The following is a 15,548-nucleotide window of genomic DNA, read 5'->3' as shown; positions in this document are numbered from 1 at the left end:
GGTCTGTGCTGGGCACGGGGGAGCCCCTGCCGCACCCTGAAGCCCCCCACCCAAAGGCAGTGTGGAGCCCCGGTCCTGGGGCTTTGCAGGACCCCATCCCCAGGGTGCCCTCGGCTCCACAGCCCCCAGCCCATAATGCATTCCCAGCCCCCTCCTCAAACCTCCCATGCCCCCCATGGCTCCCGCAGCCCCCATTCCCTGTCCCACGGACACATCCAGCCCCCCGCCCCATCCCGCTCTGAAAGGCCGGGGGTCCTGTGCAGCCAGGACCACCCTGGGCACTCAGCCCCACGCAGGATGGGTTCAGCAGGGCCAGGCAGGGATAAACCCGGGGCAGGAGCAGCACAGCGGGACCCGTGCCTCAGTTTCCCTGAATAACAGAGGGAGAGCAGCCGGCTGGGGGTGGGGACAGGCTCCCCCCAGCTTCAGTGTGAGATGGCAGCAATTAACGGGCACAGGACTGCAAGAAAAGGGGATTATTTTTAGCCTGGTTTCTCAGGAAATGAGACTTCAGCAGCGGCTCCGCGTGTCTGTCTGTGGTCTCCCCTCCCTCTCCCCTTGCAGAGCTCGCTGCCCAGCTCTGCTGGGGGGTCCCAGAGGAGTGGGATCCCCCCAGTCCCAGGGGTGGCCTGGGAATGCAGGCAGGCCTCTGCAGAGGGACGAGGATGTGAGGCCACCTGAGTGCCCTCAGGGCTCCTCGTGGGCTGGGGGCTCAGCTCCGGCTCAGGTGGGCACCAAGCCCTTGCTGGGCACCCTTTGCTCCTGCAGCACCCAGGGTGAGGAGCACTTATGGGATGGAGAAGGGAGTGAAGAGAGGTGGGACACATCCTGCAGAGTGTCCCAGCCCATCCCTGGAGAAACAGAGGTGCAGCGAGTGTGCCGGGCCTCAGCCACAGCCTGGGGTGCTGGGGACAGAGGCTGGAGACACCCAGGGACACTTAGGGACACTCAGGGACACCCTGGGACACTCAGGGACACCCTCGGACACTCTGGGACACCCTTGGACACCCAGGGACACTCTGGGACACCCAGGAACATCCAGGAACACCCAGGGACACCCTGGCCAGCAGCACACCTGAGCCAGGTGCCAGGCCAGCCCTCGGGGATGGTTTTCCTTGCAGGCAGCCCTGGCACAGGCACAGGGCAGGTTTTTTCTCTCCTCGGCACCGCGTGGGCAGCCCCGAGCCAGAGCTGGCCAGGAGCGAGTCCCAGCCTGCTCCCAGCCCTGCTCCCAGTCTGCTTCCAGTCTGCTCCCATCCCTCCTCCCATCCCTGCTCCCATCCCTGCTCCCAGCCCTCCTCCCAGCCTCCTTCCCCTGCAGGACTCGCTCCTCAGGTCCGGGAGGTACAGGCAGGTCTGGTTCTCCTGGGGGGAGAAGAGGAAAAGAGGGGAGAGGAGAGGAGGAAAGGAGGGGAGTAGAGGAGGAAAGGAGGGGAGGAGAGGAGGAAAGGAGGGGAGCCGGGCGGAGGGGAGCAGGGCAGCCGGGCTCGCAGGGCAGCCTCTGCCCGGGCTCTGAGCGGCGCTGCCCGGCACGCCCGGCCCGGCTCTTCCCTCCCTGCAGTGACCCGAACCACGGGCTCATCCCGCTCATCCCGCTGATCCCCGGAGCTCCCGGCAGCAGGAGAGTGTTTGGGAAACCCTGCCAGGCTTGGCAGGCGGGGAGGGACCCCTGCGGTCCCGGGGGCTTTGCATCCTCCCCTCACCTTCCCGCAGATGTGCGCGGGATGAAGCCCCCGGAGCCGCCTGCCAGCCCGCGGGAGCTGAGCTCGCTCGCCGGCAGGGGCTGAGCAGGAGGATCCAGGTGGTTTTCCATGAAATGGCTGCACCGTGAAATCCCCTGGCCTCGGACACAGCCTAATTTTAAGGCTGATGTACTCCCTCCCCACAGCTCCAGCCTCTGGATGTCAGATGGAACAGAAAATCGGCGGCTGCATCTGCAGTCAGCAGGCACAGCTCTGCTCCCAGCCCAGGCAGCAGACCCTGCTGGGAGAGGGAAAATGAGTCTGGCTCTTTGCTTCTGGCAGCCCCAGGGCCAGCACAGGCGTCCCCTCCCCTGGGAAGGGAAAGGAGCTGGGAAAGCAGTGCCTCCCGGAAAAAAGGACACAGCACAGACAAAAGGGAAGCTGTTCACAGCTGAAGGGAATCAACCTTGGAAAAAAGCATCTCCCACCCCAGAACACTTGGCTGGCCCTACCCAGGCGTCGAGACCCGGCATTAAATCCCACAAACCCTTCCTGCACTGCAGGGATGGGGAATTCTCCTGCCCCCCAAACCTCCTCCCCAGCAGCAGGGCTGGGAGTTTTCCCTGGAGCAGGGAAAAGGGCTCCAGGATGAGTTCATAAAGCCAAAGGTGTGGGAGCCTGAGGGTCCGTCTCCTTTGGGCAGGAGAGGGGCCAGGGCTCAGTGGGACAGGGAGATCCCGATCCCAGCCCCGCTCTGGGCCGAGGGCTGGGAGGAGGGAGGAGATACAGCACTCCCAGATATCCACAGAAATCAGTTTATTTCCCTGCCGTCGGGATTATGAAACCACAGAAGCAGAGTTTAAATATTTACAAAGAAATCCAGCGCCCCGCAGAGATGAAGGGAACAAAGGATGAGGGATGGGGGCTCGCCCTCGCCATTCCAAACTCCGCTCTGTAAAAAGCATCAGGAGCAAACGAGAGGGAATTTCACAGTGGGGTTTTGGAAGTCCAGGGGCCCCCTGACACCCCCAAGCCTCAGCTTTGGCAATTCTTGCAGAGCTCGTGGATAAAACAAGGGCGGGCTGGGCGGAGGGGCTCGCGGTTATTGCTGAGGGTGGGTCCAGCCCCGGGCCGGCACTCCAAGGGATCGCTCTGAAATCACACCAGGGAAAGCACTCCCCTCTCCCGGGCGGAGAGCAGAGCTCGGAACGCCCCGGCCCTTCACCGGGCTCTGCTCGGGGTCCCGGAGCTCTCCGTGCCCTGCCCCGCACTCGGAAGGGAGCGCGGCACAGAGCAGCCCCGCAGCGCCCCAGGCTGCGGGAACGCCGCGACACAGAGGGACAACAACGAGCACAGCGTGAGAGGGCTGCTGCAACAGTGACCGAGGAAAAGGGAAAACACAGAAACGAGCTCAAGGGGAGGCTCCGACCCTCCCACATGGCTGGAAGTGGCAGAGGCACATGGGGAGGGGTCTGAAAACCAGCGAGCTGACAGTGAGGGGGTTCCACAGTCAGAGGAAGCTGCAGGCATGGCAGGGACCCCAGAAAAGCTTTCGTGCTGGCCACAAGCACTCCCTGAAATGGATTCCTTGGAACCCATCAGGTACTGGAGTCAAGGTGTGAGTGGAAAAGCTCTTCTGCCCCCTCTGCAGCCAGCAGGGACCTGCCCAGCTGCACAGGACCCTGCAGCCAGGCTGGGGTTTAAAACTCAGAGCCCTCCAAAATCAGCACCTGCAGAGCAGACCCAGTGGCAGAAGGGGTTCCAGCTCACATCCAAACTCCCTTCCTGCCTGGCACCCAGGTTCAGCCCCCCTGGGCCCATCCTGCCCGAGCTGTGCTCCTCACACCAATCCCTGCACAGCACCTGTGCCCAGGTGTGCTCTCCAAAGCTCCCTAAACATTCCCAGTCACCACCCAGGAACTGCCCCAGTTTGCTGCTGCAAAGCCCAGCCAGACAGGCACCTTCCAGTGCCTCCCCTCCCCAGCTCCAGGCTCAGGTGCTGCTCCCACTGAGGATTTGCAGCCCCAGGCTCAGGCTCTCTGCCCCAGCTGCTGCCTGCTGGGAGCAGGGGGATCAAAGGGGAACGAGTGGCTTGTGAGGACTGCAGAGCCAGATTTAGCAACAGAGAGCCCAGGGAGAAGCAGGGAAGTGATATTTTCTCTGGCACAAGCTGAAAGGGACGAAGGGCTGCCTCCTGAAGGGTGCACCCTGCCATGAGCTGTTCCCTAGCCAGCCCTTCAGCTTCCCTGCCTTCCCAGGCCCAGCAGCAGGAGCAGGGCAGCTGGCCCTGCCATGGAGTGTCCCTCAGGAGTGTCCCACACACCTCCTGCCACTGAGTGCTGGGCACCCCACCCTCCCAGAAGAGCCCCACACCTCCCCTCTGGAATGTGTGCTGCTGGAGAAATGTGCCACAGGGAAAACTGCAGCTCCTAACGGGAGAGCCAGGGAATGTGAGGAAGCATCTGGTGAAGAGGAGGAAGCAGCTGACCAGAGAGACCCTCCCAAGGTGCATCTGCTGTGCCACTGCAGGAGGCAGAGCTTGCCCTGAGGCTTCTCCTGGCACTGAAAGCAAAGGTGCCCACCCCTCTCCTTTCCTGCTCCCAGCCCCACCTCCCCAGCTGCAGAAAGGGAGAGGACAGAAGCTTCCAGACCCCTGACACTGGGAGACACCATCGACAGAACAGAAACAGGAGGAAAAGAAGCCAGCTCCAGGAGAGGAAGATGAGCTGTCACGATGGAGTGGGGCTGCCACCTTCCCTGGAAGAGGCTCCCAGAGTGCCACGCCTCCATCCTGCTGGATCAGTCACAGTTTCTTCCTTTGTGTGCTCAGGCACTGGGGGGTCAGGGCTGCCATCACCGCAGGTGCAGGGTGAGAACCACGGTCACAATCACCCCCAGGAAGAGGACAAAGGGCAGCCAGGTCTTCACAAACCCCCCTATGCTGCAGGAGGGAAAGGGGGGAAGGTTTAAATGTGAGAAACCAGCAGAGACAAAAGGATGGGAGAACAACTGGAGAAATCAGAGAGAGACAGATGCCTGACTGCTACCTGCTGCTGGCACTGCCACACACCCCATCCTGGAAATCTGGTGTTAAAAACTGAGACTCAGCCAGGACCACAATAAATATATAACCAACAACAGGGCTGGAGTCTCCTTCCAGCTTAAATTAAGTCAAAGACAAGCCCATTTCATCCCTGCACAGACAGGAATGGTGACATTTCAAAAAATGAAACCCCATTATCACAGGGCTTGTTGTTCTGACTGCTGGTGGATTTAAGCAAGACAGCTGGAGCTATCCTTGCCCAAAAGCAGGCAAAGAAGCTCTTCCAGGACAGGGAAGACCACAGAAGTGGAGCTTCATGAGCCTTTCCTTAAGGGCAGCTCGGGGTTTCCCTCCCCACTGCAGTGGGAAGCTCCACAGCAGCTGGAAATCAGACCAGTTTTTATGTAAACAAGACTCAAGAGAGGGAGGGAAACCAGTAATCCTTGGAGAGAAGCCATCCTGTGACCTTATGTTCTGACCTAACCCAGCCAGAGTGAGACTTGCTTTAGCCAGCATTTCCCAAATTCCAGGCACTCCAAATCAGCAGCCAGAAACAGGATTTTGGGAGCAGCATCCAGGGCAGCCCAGCAAGCACTCCTGCTTCTCTTGCTGAGCACAGGCAGTGACAGCACCACCCACAGCAACACACCCACGGCCTGGGGATGTTTCTCCCTTCTCCACGGGCCAGGTGAGGCTTCAGAGGGTCAGGAGAAGGAAAGAGCCCCCTGTGCTGCAGAACCCAGGCTGTCCCTCAGCTCACCTGACGTATTTCCCATAGAGGAGTGTGAAGAAGCACAGTTTCACCATGTTCCAGGAGGTGCTGTTGTCGTATCTCATCAAGTTTAAGGCCAGAGCCACGTGGGAATGGCAGTTGTCACAGCAAAGGTTGTGCTGGAACACAAAAAGGGATTAGAAATCCTGCCCCTGAGGTTTCCCAGCTCTCACCCCCGTGCAAGCAGCCAAATACTGGGGAGGGATCCCTTCCAACCACTGCAGAGACAGGGAATCGTGGAATGCTTTGGGTTGGATGGACTGGGAAGCTCCTTGCTCCAAGCTGGCCTTGCACACTTCCAGGGATGGAGTATCCAGAATCCCTTGGGAACTCCCTGGAGCCTCTGGGGGAGCCTCCCTCCCTCCCAGGCACTGGGCAGGGCAGAGCAGAGCAGAGCTGGGCAGGGCAGGGCAGGGCAGGGCTGTACCATGCGGTGCTTGTACTCCTCGGAGGCGTCGTGCACGGCCGTGTCCCAGGCGTTGGGGCCAGTGGCACAGACTTTGCTGGGATCCAGCTTCCAGTACCTAGGAGGATGAGAACAGTTCCCTTGGCATTGTTCTGCTGCTGCAGCTCCCCCAGGGCTTGCTCCTCCCAGCAGGAAGGTGGTGGAATCACAGCCTCAAAGGAGCCACGAGGATCATCGAGTCCAGCCCCTGGCCCTGCACACACCTAAAGCACTTGGATTAATCCAGTGCCTCTGGAACACAGAGCCCAGCTCCCAGAGACAAGCAGGGGCAGCAGAAAGGCTGCTCAGCACCCCAGACAGAAATCACAGAGCTCAGGGGACAGCCTGAGCTGCTCCACATCCCCAAGGAACCCCCAGCCATCCTGAAGACAAAGCTGACCTGGGGACACAAAGCCAGCCCCTTGTCCTGCCCCAGCAGTGACAGGATGGCAGTGACCTCAGCTCAGCAGCACAGCCAGGCAGTGTTTACTCAGAGCACTTGTTAACAACATCCTACAACAGTTTAGCCTTCTCTTTTCCTTTTCTCTAACAAAGCTCTGCTTATTAACACCACCACGTTGCTGTCATGCTGCTAAAAAGATTTAATTTAACATGGTTTCCTGAAAAGCAAGGTGAATGAGGGCAGCTGAGCACCAGGAAAAGCAGTGTCCCAGCATCTGTCCCCAGGAGCTGCAGGGTGCTCAGTTTAATACAAATATGCAGCACTTACTTCACAGGTTTCCCAAAGGCCATGTTGTCTTCCTACAAAAGAGGAGAGCTGTCTCAGGAGGCTGAAGGCAATATCCAGGGATGGGTGGTGCTGGGTTAGGATCCCACTGTCCCCATTCTCCTGCTCTGGGCACGGGCACCTCTACACCCCACACACAGTGACATCACTCACCTACAAGTGCCCTGCTCCCCTCCCTTTTTTTTTTTTTTTTTAAGTGTTAATATTTTGTTAACTCTTGGTTGTGAACGCCCCAGTCAATTAGGAGCATTAATTATCCCAAATTAAAACTGTCTTTACTTTCAGAATCCCCTGGACCCTCAGCAGCACACACCTGATGCTGAGCAGCACGACACAAACAACCACAGCTGAAGGCACTAACGCTACTCAGAACTAAGAGGATTTAACTCCTAATTTAGAGCCTGGAACACACGATTTTCTCCCCCTTGTCCTCACCAAACTCATCAGCCCCCAGATGAGCTGCGGTGGAGCCCAGAGGGGCCCTGAAGGAGCTGTGTGAGCAGGGAAGGGCTGCTGGGGTACTCACGGACACGAAGTAGGGCCCCGCGAAGTCGCGGATGACGCCGGCCGAGGTGCAGATGCCCATGTGGCCGATGATGGGGAACAGCCACCTGCGAGGGAAGGGACCCGTCAGGGGACACCCGGCCCCGCTCCCCGCACGGGGACACGGCACCAGGCGGGGGCTGGAGAGCACCAGGGCACAGGGACAGCACCCAGGGAGCAGCAACAGCCCCGGCGGCAGCAGCTGGGAGGGAACCGCGCACCCCAGAGAGCCCTGAACCCTAAAGAGCCTGCACCCCAAATGCCCTGCACCCCAGAGAGCCCTGCATCCCAAATGCCCTGAACCCTAAAGAGCCTGCACCCCAAATGCCCTGCACCCCAGAGAGCCTGCACCCCAAAGTGCCCTGAACCCTAAAGAACCCTGCACCCTAAAGAGCCCTGCACCCCAAAGTGTCCTGAACCCTAAAGAGCCCTGCACCCTAAAGAACCCTGCACCCTAAAGAGCCCTGCACCCCAAAGTGTCCTGAACCCTAAAGAGCCCTGCACCCTAAAAAGCCCTGTAACCCAAAGAACCCTGAACCCCAAGGAGCCCTGGGCAGGGCAGGGCAGGGCAGGCAGGAGGAGCCCCAGGTGCCAGACAAACCCCCGTGTGCAGCCAAGCACAAAGATCAGATCCTGCAGGCACTGCCTGGGCACAAAACCAGACTTTCCACTCCAGCAACCAAAAACCAGGTCGCCCTGCCCACCTTGCCAGCTCTCCTGACAGAAAACAGAGCTCCTGGCTCTGGGAAGAGCACTGCCCCCTCTAAAAGATCCCACTGTTCCACAGACCTTCTCCCTGCTGGGTGTTTACAGCCCCAGGGAGCAGCAGGCCTGTATCCCAACCCCTTCCATCACCAGATCTACATCCCAAACCCTTCCATCACCAAATCTACATCCCAACCCCTTCCATCACCAAATCTACATCCCAAACCCTTCCATCACCAAATCTACATCCCAAACCCCTTCCCTTTCCTCCAGACCCATATCCCAATCACCAGATCTACATCTCCCCCATTTCCCTCTCCTCCCTCCCCGAGGGACTCAGTGCCTCTGGCAGCTCCCTTCAGCACTCCCAGCTGGGTTAGGAATGTTAAAAAAGCTCGGGAAAATCCTGCGGGAAAAGGCTGAGGTGACAATTTGAAGCAATCAAAAAATAAAAGAGGTAAAAAGGACAGAAGAGGAGGGGCAGTGCAGCCCGTGCCCGGGCCGTTCCCATCCCAACCACATCTTGTTCCTGACCGGAGCCCGGCCCAGCAAACACCACCTGACGGGAACCGGGACCGGAGCTGGAAACAGCCTGGCCGTGCCCAGGCAGCCCCGCAGCCTGCCCCGAGCCCTCCGGGAGCTGCCCGCGCCCGGCTGCCGGGCCCGGGAACGCAAAGCCAGCCCGGGGGTGCCAAGGAGCCGGGACTGCCCCGGGAACGGGACTGCCTTGGAACCGGGACTGCCCCGGGAACGGGACCGCCCCGGGAACGGGACCGCCCCGGGAACGGGACTGCCCCGGAACCAGGACTGCCCTGGGAACCGAGACTGCCCCGGGAACGGGACCGCCCCGGGAACGGGACCGCCCCGGGAACGGGACTGCCCCGGAACCAGGACTGCCCTGGGAACCGAGACTGCCCCGGGAACGGGACCGCCCCGGGAACGGGACTGCCCCGGAACCAGGACTGCCCTGGGAACCGAGACTGCCCCGGGAACGGGACCGCCCCGGGAACGGGACTGCTCCGGGAACGGGACTGCCCCGGAACCAGGACTGCCCTGGGAACCGGGACTGCCCCGGGAACCGAGACTGCCCCGGAACCGAGACTGCTCCGGGAACCGGGACTGCCCCGGAACCGAGACTGCTCCGGGAACGGGACTGCTCCGGAACCGGGACTGCTCCAGGAACCGAGACTGCTCCGGGAACCGGGACTGCTCCGGAACCGGGACTGCCCCGGGAACCGGGACTGCCCCGGAACCGGGACTGCCCCGGAACCGAGACCGCCCCGGGGCACGGGCTGCGCTCAGACCCCGCCGCCAAACCGGCGCTCCAAGCACGCTTCCCGCGTTCCCCGGATGCTCCGCTCCGCCGGGACCCGTTGGGCACGGGGCCTTCCCGCACTGCCAGTGCCGCCAGAACGAGCCCGAGCCGGGCCGGGGTCCCCAGCACCCCGGGAAGGGCAACGGGACCGGGAGGGGCTCGGGGGGCAGCCGGGAGAAGGTCCCGGGAGGGGCTCGGGGGCCCGGGAGACGCGCGGGGCTCCCGGCACCGGTGAGGGGAGGCCCCGGGGGAGGCCAGGGGGTCCCGGGGGTCCCGTCCCGGGCCCGGCCCCGCCCGCCCCGGAGCGGCCCCGGCGCCTCGCTCACGTCAGCACGGGGATCGGGGTCCACACCACGCAGTGCGGGAAGCGGCCGCGCTCCGCGTCCGGCGCGCCGCCGCCGCCGCCATTGAACTGCTTCATGCCGGGCTCCGCCGCCGCCATGCCCGGGGCGCGCCCGCAGCGCGTCACTTCCGGCGGGCCGCGCGCGCTTCCGGTACCGGGGAACCGGAGCGGGCCCGGGCCGGGAACGGGACAGGGCCGGGAACGGGAACTGGAAAGGGAATGGGAACGGGCCAGGATCGGGAATGAGAACGGGAACGGGCCCAGGCCCCAGGAGCAGAGCCCAGGCCCGGGCCTGGACCCCCGGGCTGGCCCCAGGGCCAGGAGCTGGAGGAGCCCCTGGAGCCCCCCAGGAGCAGAAATAATCACCAATAATCACAAATAATCAGCAATAATCCCAAATAATCACCAATAATCACAAATAATCACCAATAATCATCAATAATCAGCAATAGTCATCTCACGGAGCCTCCCGGGACGGGGAGGAACTGCCAGAGCAGCAACAGCAGAGGGAAAGCAGAGGGTTAGAAAAACAACAATTGCTTTATTAGGAATTAAATTCCAGCTCCGGGAGGAGCTGGAGAAATGCGTTTATTGCCGATTTCCAGCCAGCACAACCCCCGGGCACAGAGAGACCCGCGGGGCTGGGGAGCCCCGGGAGCTGCCCGTGCCCCCCGGCAGCCCTGCATCCTCCCCGTTTTCCTGGGAAACCGCCGATTTCCTGCTCAGCCAGGGGCTGCAGCCGCGGCACGGAGCTGCCGGGGCTCGGGAGAGCTGTGGAGTCCCTGCTGCGCCTGGGCCTCGCAAGGAAAACAAACTCCCCTGGCCTGGCAAGGAAAACAAACTCCTGGCCTGGCAAGGAAAACAAACTCCTGGCCTGGCAAGGAAAACAAACTCCTGGCCTGGCAAGGAAAACAAACTCCTGGCCTGGCAAGGAAAACAAACTCCCCTGGCCTGGCGATGCACACCAACTCCCTGGCCTGGCGATGCACACCAACTCCCTGGCCCCTTCCTGCTCGTGGCACAGAGGCAGAGCCCAGGGTGTCGGGGGCCTGACAAACCCCTCTCCCAGCCCTCCTGACAAACTCACAGCTCCCACTCTTTACCAGCGCTCCCCTCCTCCGTTCTGCCTGCCTGTCCCCGCTGTGGGGCTGAGTCTGGGGGTGTGTGTGCCAGGAGAGCAGAGCTTTGCTCCCCCGAGCCCCCAGGGGTGACCTCTGCCCGTCCCGGGCAGCAGAAAACGTCACTCGAGTTTCCTGGGGGGTGGCCTCTCCCTCCTCAAGGCACAGCAGCTCCCCTTGAGCACTCAGCTCTCTGATGGAAAGGAATCCACAAAATATTCCGTCTCCAAAAGAGAGGAAGCTGAGGAATCAAAGGCTGGAGAGCCAGGCCGTGGCTGGTGCTTTGGCTTCTGCCTTCCTCTTCCAGGACAAAGAGTACTGGGTACAAACTGAAAGGGGAAATGAGATTGGGTAAGAGGAATAAATCCCTCCCTGGGAGGGTGTGAGGCCCTGGCACAGGTGCCCGGAGCAGCTGTGGGTGCCCCTGGATCCCTGGCAGTGCCCAGGGCCAGGCTGGGCAGGGCTTGGGGACACCTGGGGCAGGGGAAGTGTCCCTGCCTGGCAGGGCTGCAGTGAGGAGCTCTTTGAGGTCCCTTCCAAGCCTTACCACTCTGTGGCTCCCTCCTGGCACTCAGGAGTGGGAGATGCACACAAAGGTTGTGTTTCAGCGAACACTTTTTGTTCCACGAATAAAAAAAAAAAAAAAAACAAACCAAAACCCTGGCATTGATTTGCTGCAGGCCAACATAAATATCAGAGATTGTGAAAAAGCCACAGCTGAGGGCTCCCAGCAGCTGACGTGGTCCTGGCACGCTGGGCGGATGAGGCAATGGATTTGCTGGTGCTGCTCGTGGCTGGGAGGCTGCTCAGCAGGATATCGCCGGGGACAGCTCCGGCAGCTCCGGGCGTCCCGCAGTGCCGCCGGGGCACCGGGCACCGGGCATGGGCACGGGCACCGGGCACGGGCAGCCCGCGCTCCTCCTCGTGAGCCCAGCGCGGGAGGCAAACCCCGCAGCTCGGGGAGAGCACAGCTTTCCCCAGGCTGGATTAAAAAAAAAATAATAAATTATAATTAAACCCCAAATCAATGGAGCGCTGGTTTGCTGTGCAGCCCTTTGTGTCTGCCCGGGAAGCACAAGGGCTCTCCAGCCCGGCTGAGCTGGAGCTGACAGCAGGGTCTTCCTAGTGACAACTGCAAAGCTGCTGCTGTTGTGCTGCTATTGATCTAAGCAGAATACAAAACACCTGAAGTCAGCAGGGAAAAATAGCTGCAGTTGGAAAAGGAGCGGTGGGGGGAGGACAGGGAGGGGAGGGCAGGTAAGAACTTCTCCATGCATAAAATTAAAGGCCAGGGTTTTATTGCAGCTCTCCTGCCTGACTACAGCACCGGATCGATGTGCAGAGCAGGAATGGTGCCATCATTGTTTGTGCAAGCTCTCATTTGAGCAGAAACAAAAGGCTTTGCCCGGGACTCGCCACCGACGGCTCCTCTGCCTGCCCTCCAGACGGCGGGGCCGTGTCCCTGCTCCCGGCGGTGCCAGCGGGCTCCCGGCGGCCCGGAGCCTTGCTCGGGGCATGGAGCGCTGTGTTTGGCCCGGCCCGGCCCGGCCCGGCTCGGGGCTCTCCGCCTGCCGGGCTGGCTCGGGGCAGCGCCGGGAGCAGCGGGCACAGACAAAACCGCTTCCCTGGGAGCCCTCGCTGCGGCGGCAGCGCCAGCCTCGGGGAGGGACGGCCAGGGCCAGAGCCAGGGCCAGAGACAGGGCCAGACCAGAGCCAGACCAGGGCCAGGGCCAGGGCCAGAGCCAGGGCCAGACCAGAGCCAGGGCCAGACCAGGGCCAGGGCCAGAGCAGAGCCAGAGCCAGAGCAGAGCCAGGGCCAGACCAGGGCCAGAGCAGAGCCAGAGCAGAGCCAGGGCCAGACCAGGGCCAGGGCCAGAGCCAGGGCCAGAGACAGGGCCAGACCAGAGCCAGACCAGGGCCAGGGCCAGGGCCAGAGCCAGGGCCAGACCAGAGCCAGGGCCAGAGCCCCCCGGAGGAGAGAGCTCCCCTCCCCTCCCTGACACGGGCAGCCGGAGCTGCAGCGAAATGTCACCGCGGCTCGGCTGCTGGAGGACACAGCCGCGTCCCCCGGCCGCAGGGGAGCTTCCCTGGGAGCCCTCGCTGCGGCGGCAGCGCCAGCCTCGGGGAGGGACGGCCAGGGCCAGGGCCAGGGCCAGAACCAGACCAGAGCCAGGGCCAGGGCCGGGCCAGGGCCAGACCAGAGCCAGACCAGGGCCAGGGCCAGGGCCAGAGCCAGGGCCAGAACCAGACCAGAGCCAGGGCCAGGGCCAGACCAGAGCCAGACCAGGGCCAGGGCTAGATCAGAGCCAGAGCGCCCCGGAGGAGAGAGCTCCCCTCCCCTGCCTGACACGGGCAGCCGGAGCTGCAGGGAAATGTCACCGCGGCTCGGCTGCTGGAGGACACAGCCCGCATCCCCCGGCCGCAGGGGAGCCTGAGCTGGGCCGGGCTGGGCTGGGCTGGGCTGGGCTGAGCTGGGCTGGGCTGGGCTGGGATGAGCTGGGCTGGGATGAGATGAGCTGGGCTGGGCTGGGCTGAGCTGAGCTGGGCTGGGATGAGCTGAGCTGGGCTGGGCTGGGCTGGGCTGAGCTGAGCTGGGCCGGGCTGGGCTGGGCTGGGATGGGATGAGCTGGGCTGGGCTGGGCTGTTCCCCTGCTCTGGTCTCGGTCTTTGCTGTTCCCCTACTCTGGGCTGTTCCCTGGCTCTGGGCTGTGCTGTTCCTGATCTGGTGTTTGGTCTCTGCTCTGCGCAGCCCGAGAGCCTCTCGTGTCCCAGTGTGAGCCCAAACGTCCCTCGGGGCTCTGCTGGTGCCACTCACCCCCCACGGGACACGCCAGGCTCAGCCACCCTCCCCAGAAGTGGCCCTGAGCCACCCCAGCCCTGGGGCTTTTCTGTCGCTGGCAGCTGCGTTCCCTGGTCCCTCTCCCTGTCCCAGTCCGGGGCAGCGTCCCCGGCTGAAGGAACAGCCACCGCTTTCCCAGGGACCCGGGGCAGCCTGGAAGCGCTCCCAGAGCTGGCTGTGGCGACTGCTCAGCCATGAAATCCAGGACAAACCCAGCTGCCCTCCAGGCCAGCCCGAAGGGGTCCCCGGTGGTCTCCTGTGCGCAGGGCGAGGCGGAGCAGCCACGGGGCTGAGCTCCTGCACCCACAGCAGGCACATTCCCACAGCCTGCTCCCGTTTTGCTCACTCGCAGGACCCATCTTGAGCCCTCTGCAGTTTTGTCGCTGGCACTGCCAACAGTTCCATCAGAGAAAAGTGAATTTGTCAGTCAGGCTGCAAATATGTTCCTCCCCCCACATCCCAGAGCATATCCCTCCTCTGCCTCCTCAACCCAATCCTCTCGTCCAAATGACAAATAAAACTAATTTTCTGGGTCCTTCTACCCATTTCCACCCACAATTCAAACACTCAGCTTCCAACCACTCACTCCAAGAGCTGACCCAATTAGCTGATTGCCAATTCCAGCTATGGATGCTCATTGCTTTGTTACAGCAGAGCTGCCTTTTAAAGCAATAATTTATATCAGACAGGATTTGAAATGAAGAGGCCTCAAAAGACCTTCGGCTGAAAGGTGTCCAACAGGAATTTTAAGAGAAGAGTTCAAATGGATTCTGAGAATAACAGCCTGGTTTTCTAACCCTCCCTTAAGGCCTGCAGACTGGAGAGCAAGGAGATACTTGGGAGGTTTTGCAGCAGGAATCCGGAGGAAAAAGTGAGTTTATGAAATCCTTCAGCAGAGGAACATCTCTGGGTGCAGAGGCTGGTGATGGGCGCTCCATGCGAGGCAGGAAGGCGCTGTGATCAGGGTGGGCTGGGGAGCCCTGAGCCTCCCCTTGCCCGGGGGTCCGCAGGGCCCTGGGAAGGGCGGCTCGGGGCTGGGCTCTGCCCCAGCCCGCAGGTCAGGGTGGGCTGGGGGGCAGCTCTGAGCCTCCCCTTGCCCCGGGGGTCCGCAGGGCCCTCCCCAGGCTTTCAGAGCTCTGCTGTCTCTGAGCAGGACCCTCGGGCACGGGGACTGCTCCCGTCCCGTCCCCACCCCAGTGCTGGCAGCCCAAAGCCTGGCTCCACTGCAGCTCTGAGCTCCCAAACCCGGCTAAACCAACCCAGCCCTGGCTGCCGGGCCAGCTCTGGGCTCCCCAGCCCCCGTCCCCGTCCCACCAGGTTTTTGGGTGTTTGGAGCCTCTGCTCTCTGAAGAACTGACAGCACCTGGCCCAAGCAGACCCACCCCCACAGAGCAGAAAGGTGGAACGAAACCACAAGGATCCCCCAAACAAAACGACACCAAGGAAGAACTAGAACAAAGAATTGTTTAATCGCTTAACCCTTTCTCTTCCAGGGACCAGAGAAACAAGTTTTCTGCTCCTTCTAATGAGGGCAGTAAGGCTCGTGTGTTACCTCTACAACTGCAGGGGCAAAGTTTACGAGATGATCGTCTTTAGTACTCAAAAAAGCGAGAAGCAATGGTCACTGCAACACTAAGAGAATCCTAGAGTCTCCTAACGGAGAGCCCATTGCTAGAATACAAAAATAAAGGAGGCATCCCTGCATATCCCAGGCTAGAAAGAGTTAACCAGAAAGAGCAGGAAGAAGCTTTCCCAAAGAGGGGGTTGAAGTAAACAGCAGAGGTCAATAAAGCAACATCTTCTCCTGACTTCCCCAGCATGTTTTTTTTCCTTCACCAATAAATACAAATTCCTTGTTAACAAGCGACAAGCAGGTAATCTGCCCACAGCAAGGGGAAAAGGGGCTAGAGGCAGAAAGATTTTTCTCTCCCCTTCTCTCCTATTATTATTAATCTTTTTTTTTGCCCCGGGGGTCCGCAGGGCCCTCCCCAGGCT

The 15,548-nt window shown here is 61.3% G+C and overlaps 1 protein-coding gene across 1 annotated transcript; it reads right to left on the bottom strand.

The window, feature by feature from the left end:
• Positions 1-2,483: 2,483 nt before the first annotated feature.
• On the bottom strand, positions 2,484-9,718 carry TMEM222 (transmembrane protein 222). The gene is made up of 6 exons (XM_041463228.1): positions 9,580-9,718; positions 7,217-7,301; positions 6,673-6,704; positions 5,925-6,021; positions 5,486-5,616; positions 2,484-4,623 (listed from the first exon to the last, which is right to left on the bottom strand). The coding sequence occupies exons 1-6, from the start codon at positions 9,693-9,695 to the stop codon at positions 4,536-4,538; spliced, it is 549 nt and encodes a 182-aa protein (XP_041319162.1). The 5' UTR covers positions 9,696-9,718; the 3' UTR covers positions 2,484-4,535.
• Between the last annotated feature and the right edge of the window lie 5,830 nt (positions 9,719-15,548).

This window comes from Pyrgilauda ruficollis, unplaced genomic scaffold, assembly GCF_017590135.1.
Source record: "Pyrgilauda ruficollis isolate IOZ18807 unplaced genomic scaffold, ASM1759013v1 scaffold162, whole genome shotgun sequence".
In the NCBI taxonomy this organism is placed as follows: Eukaryota; Metazoa; Chordata; class Aves; order Passeriformes; family Passeridae; genus Pyrgilauda; species Pyrgilauda ruficollis.
This window is presented reverse-complemented; position numbering and strand designations above follow the sequence as displayed.

Coding starts and splice junctions, on each gene's coding strand:
- TMEM222 (XM_041463228.1), bottom strand. CDS start 9,695: ATGGCGGCGGCGGAGCCCGGCATGAAGCAGTTCAATGGCGGCGGCGGC. Junction 6,022..6,672: donor GCCTTTGGGAAACCTGTGAA/GTAAGTGCTGCA, acceptor TCATCCTCCTAG/GTACTGGAAGCTGGATCCCA. Junction 4,624..5,485: donor CTCTATGGGAAATACGTCAG/GTGAGCTGAGGG, acceptor TCCCTCCTGCAG/CATAGGGGGGTTTGTGAAGA.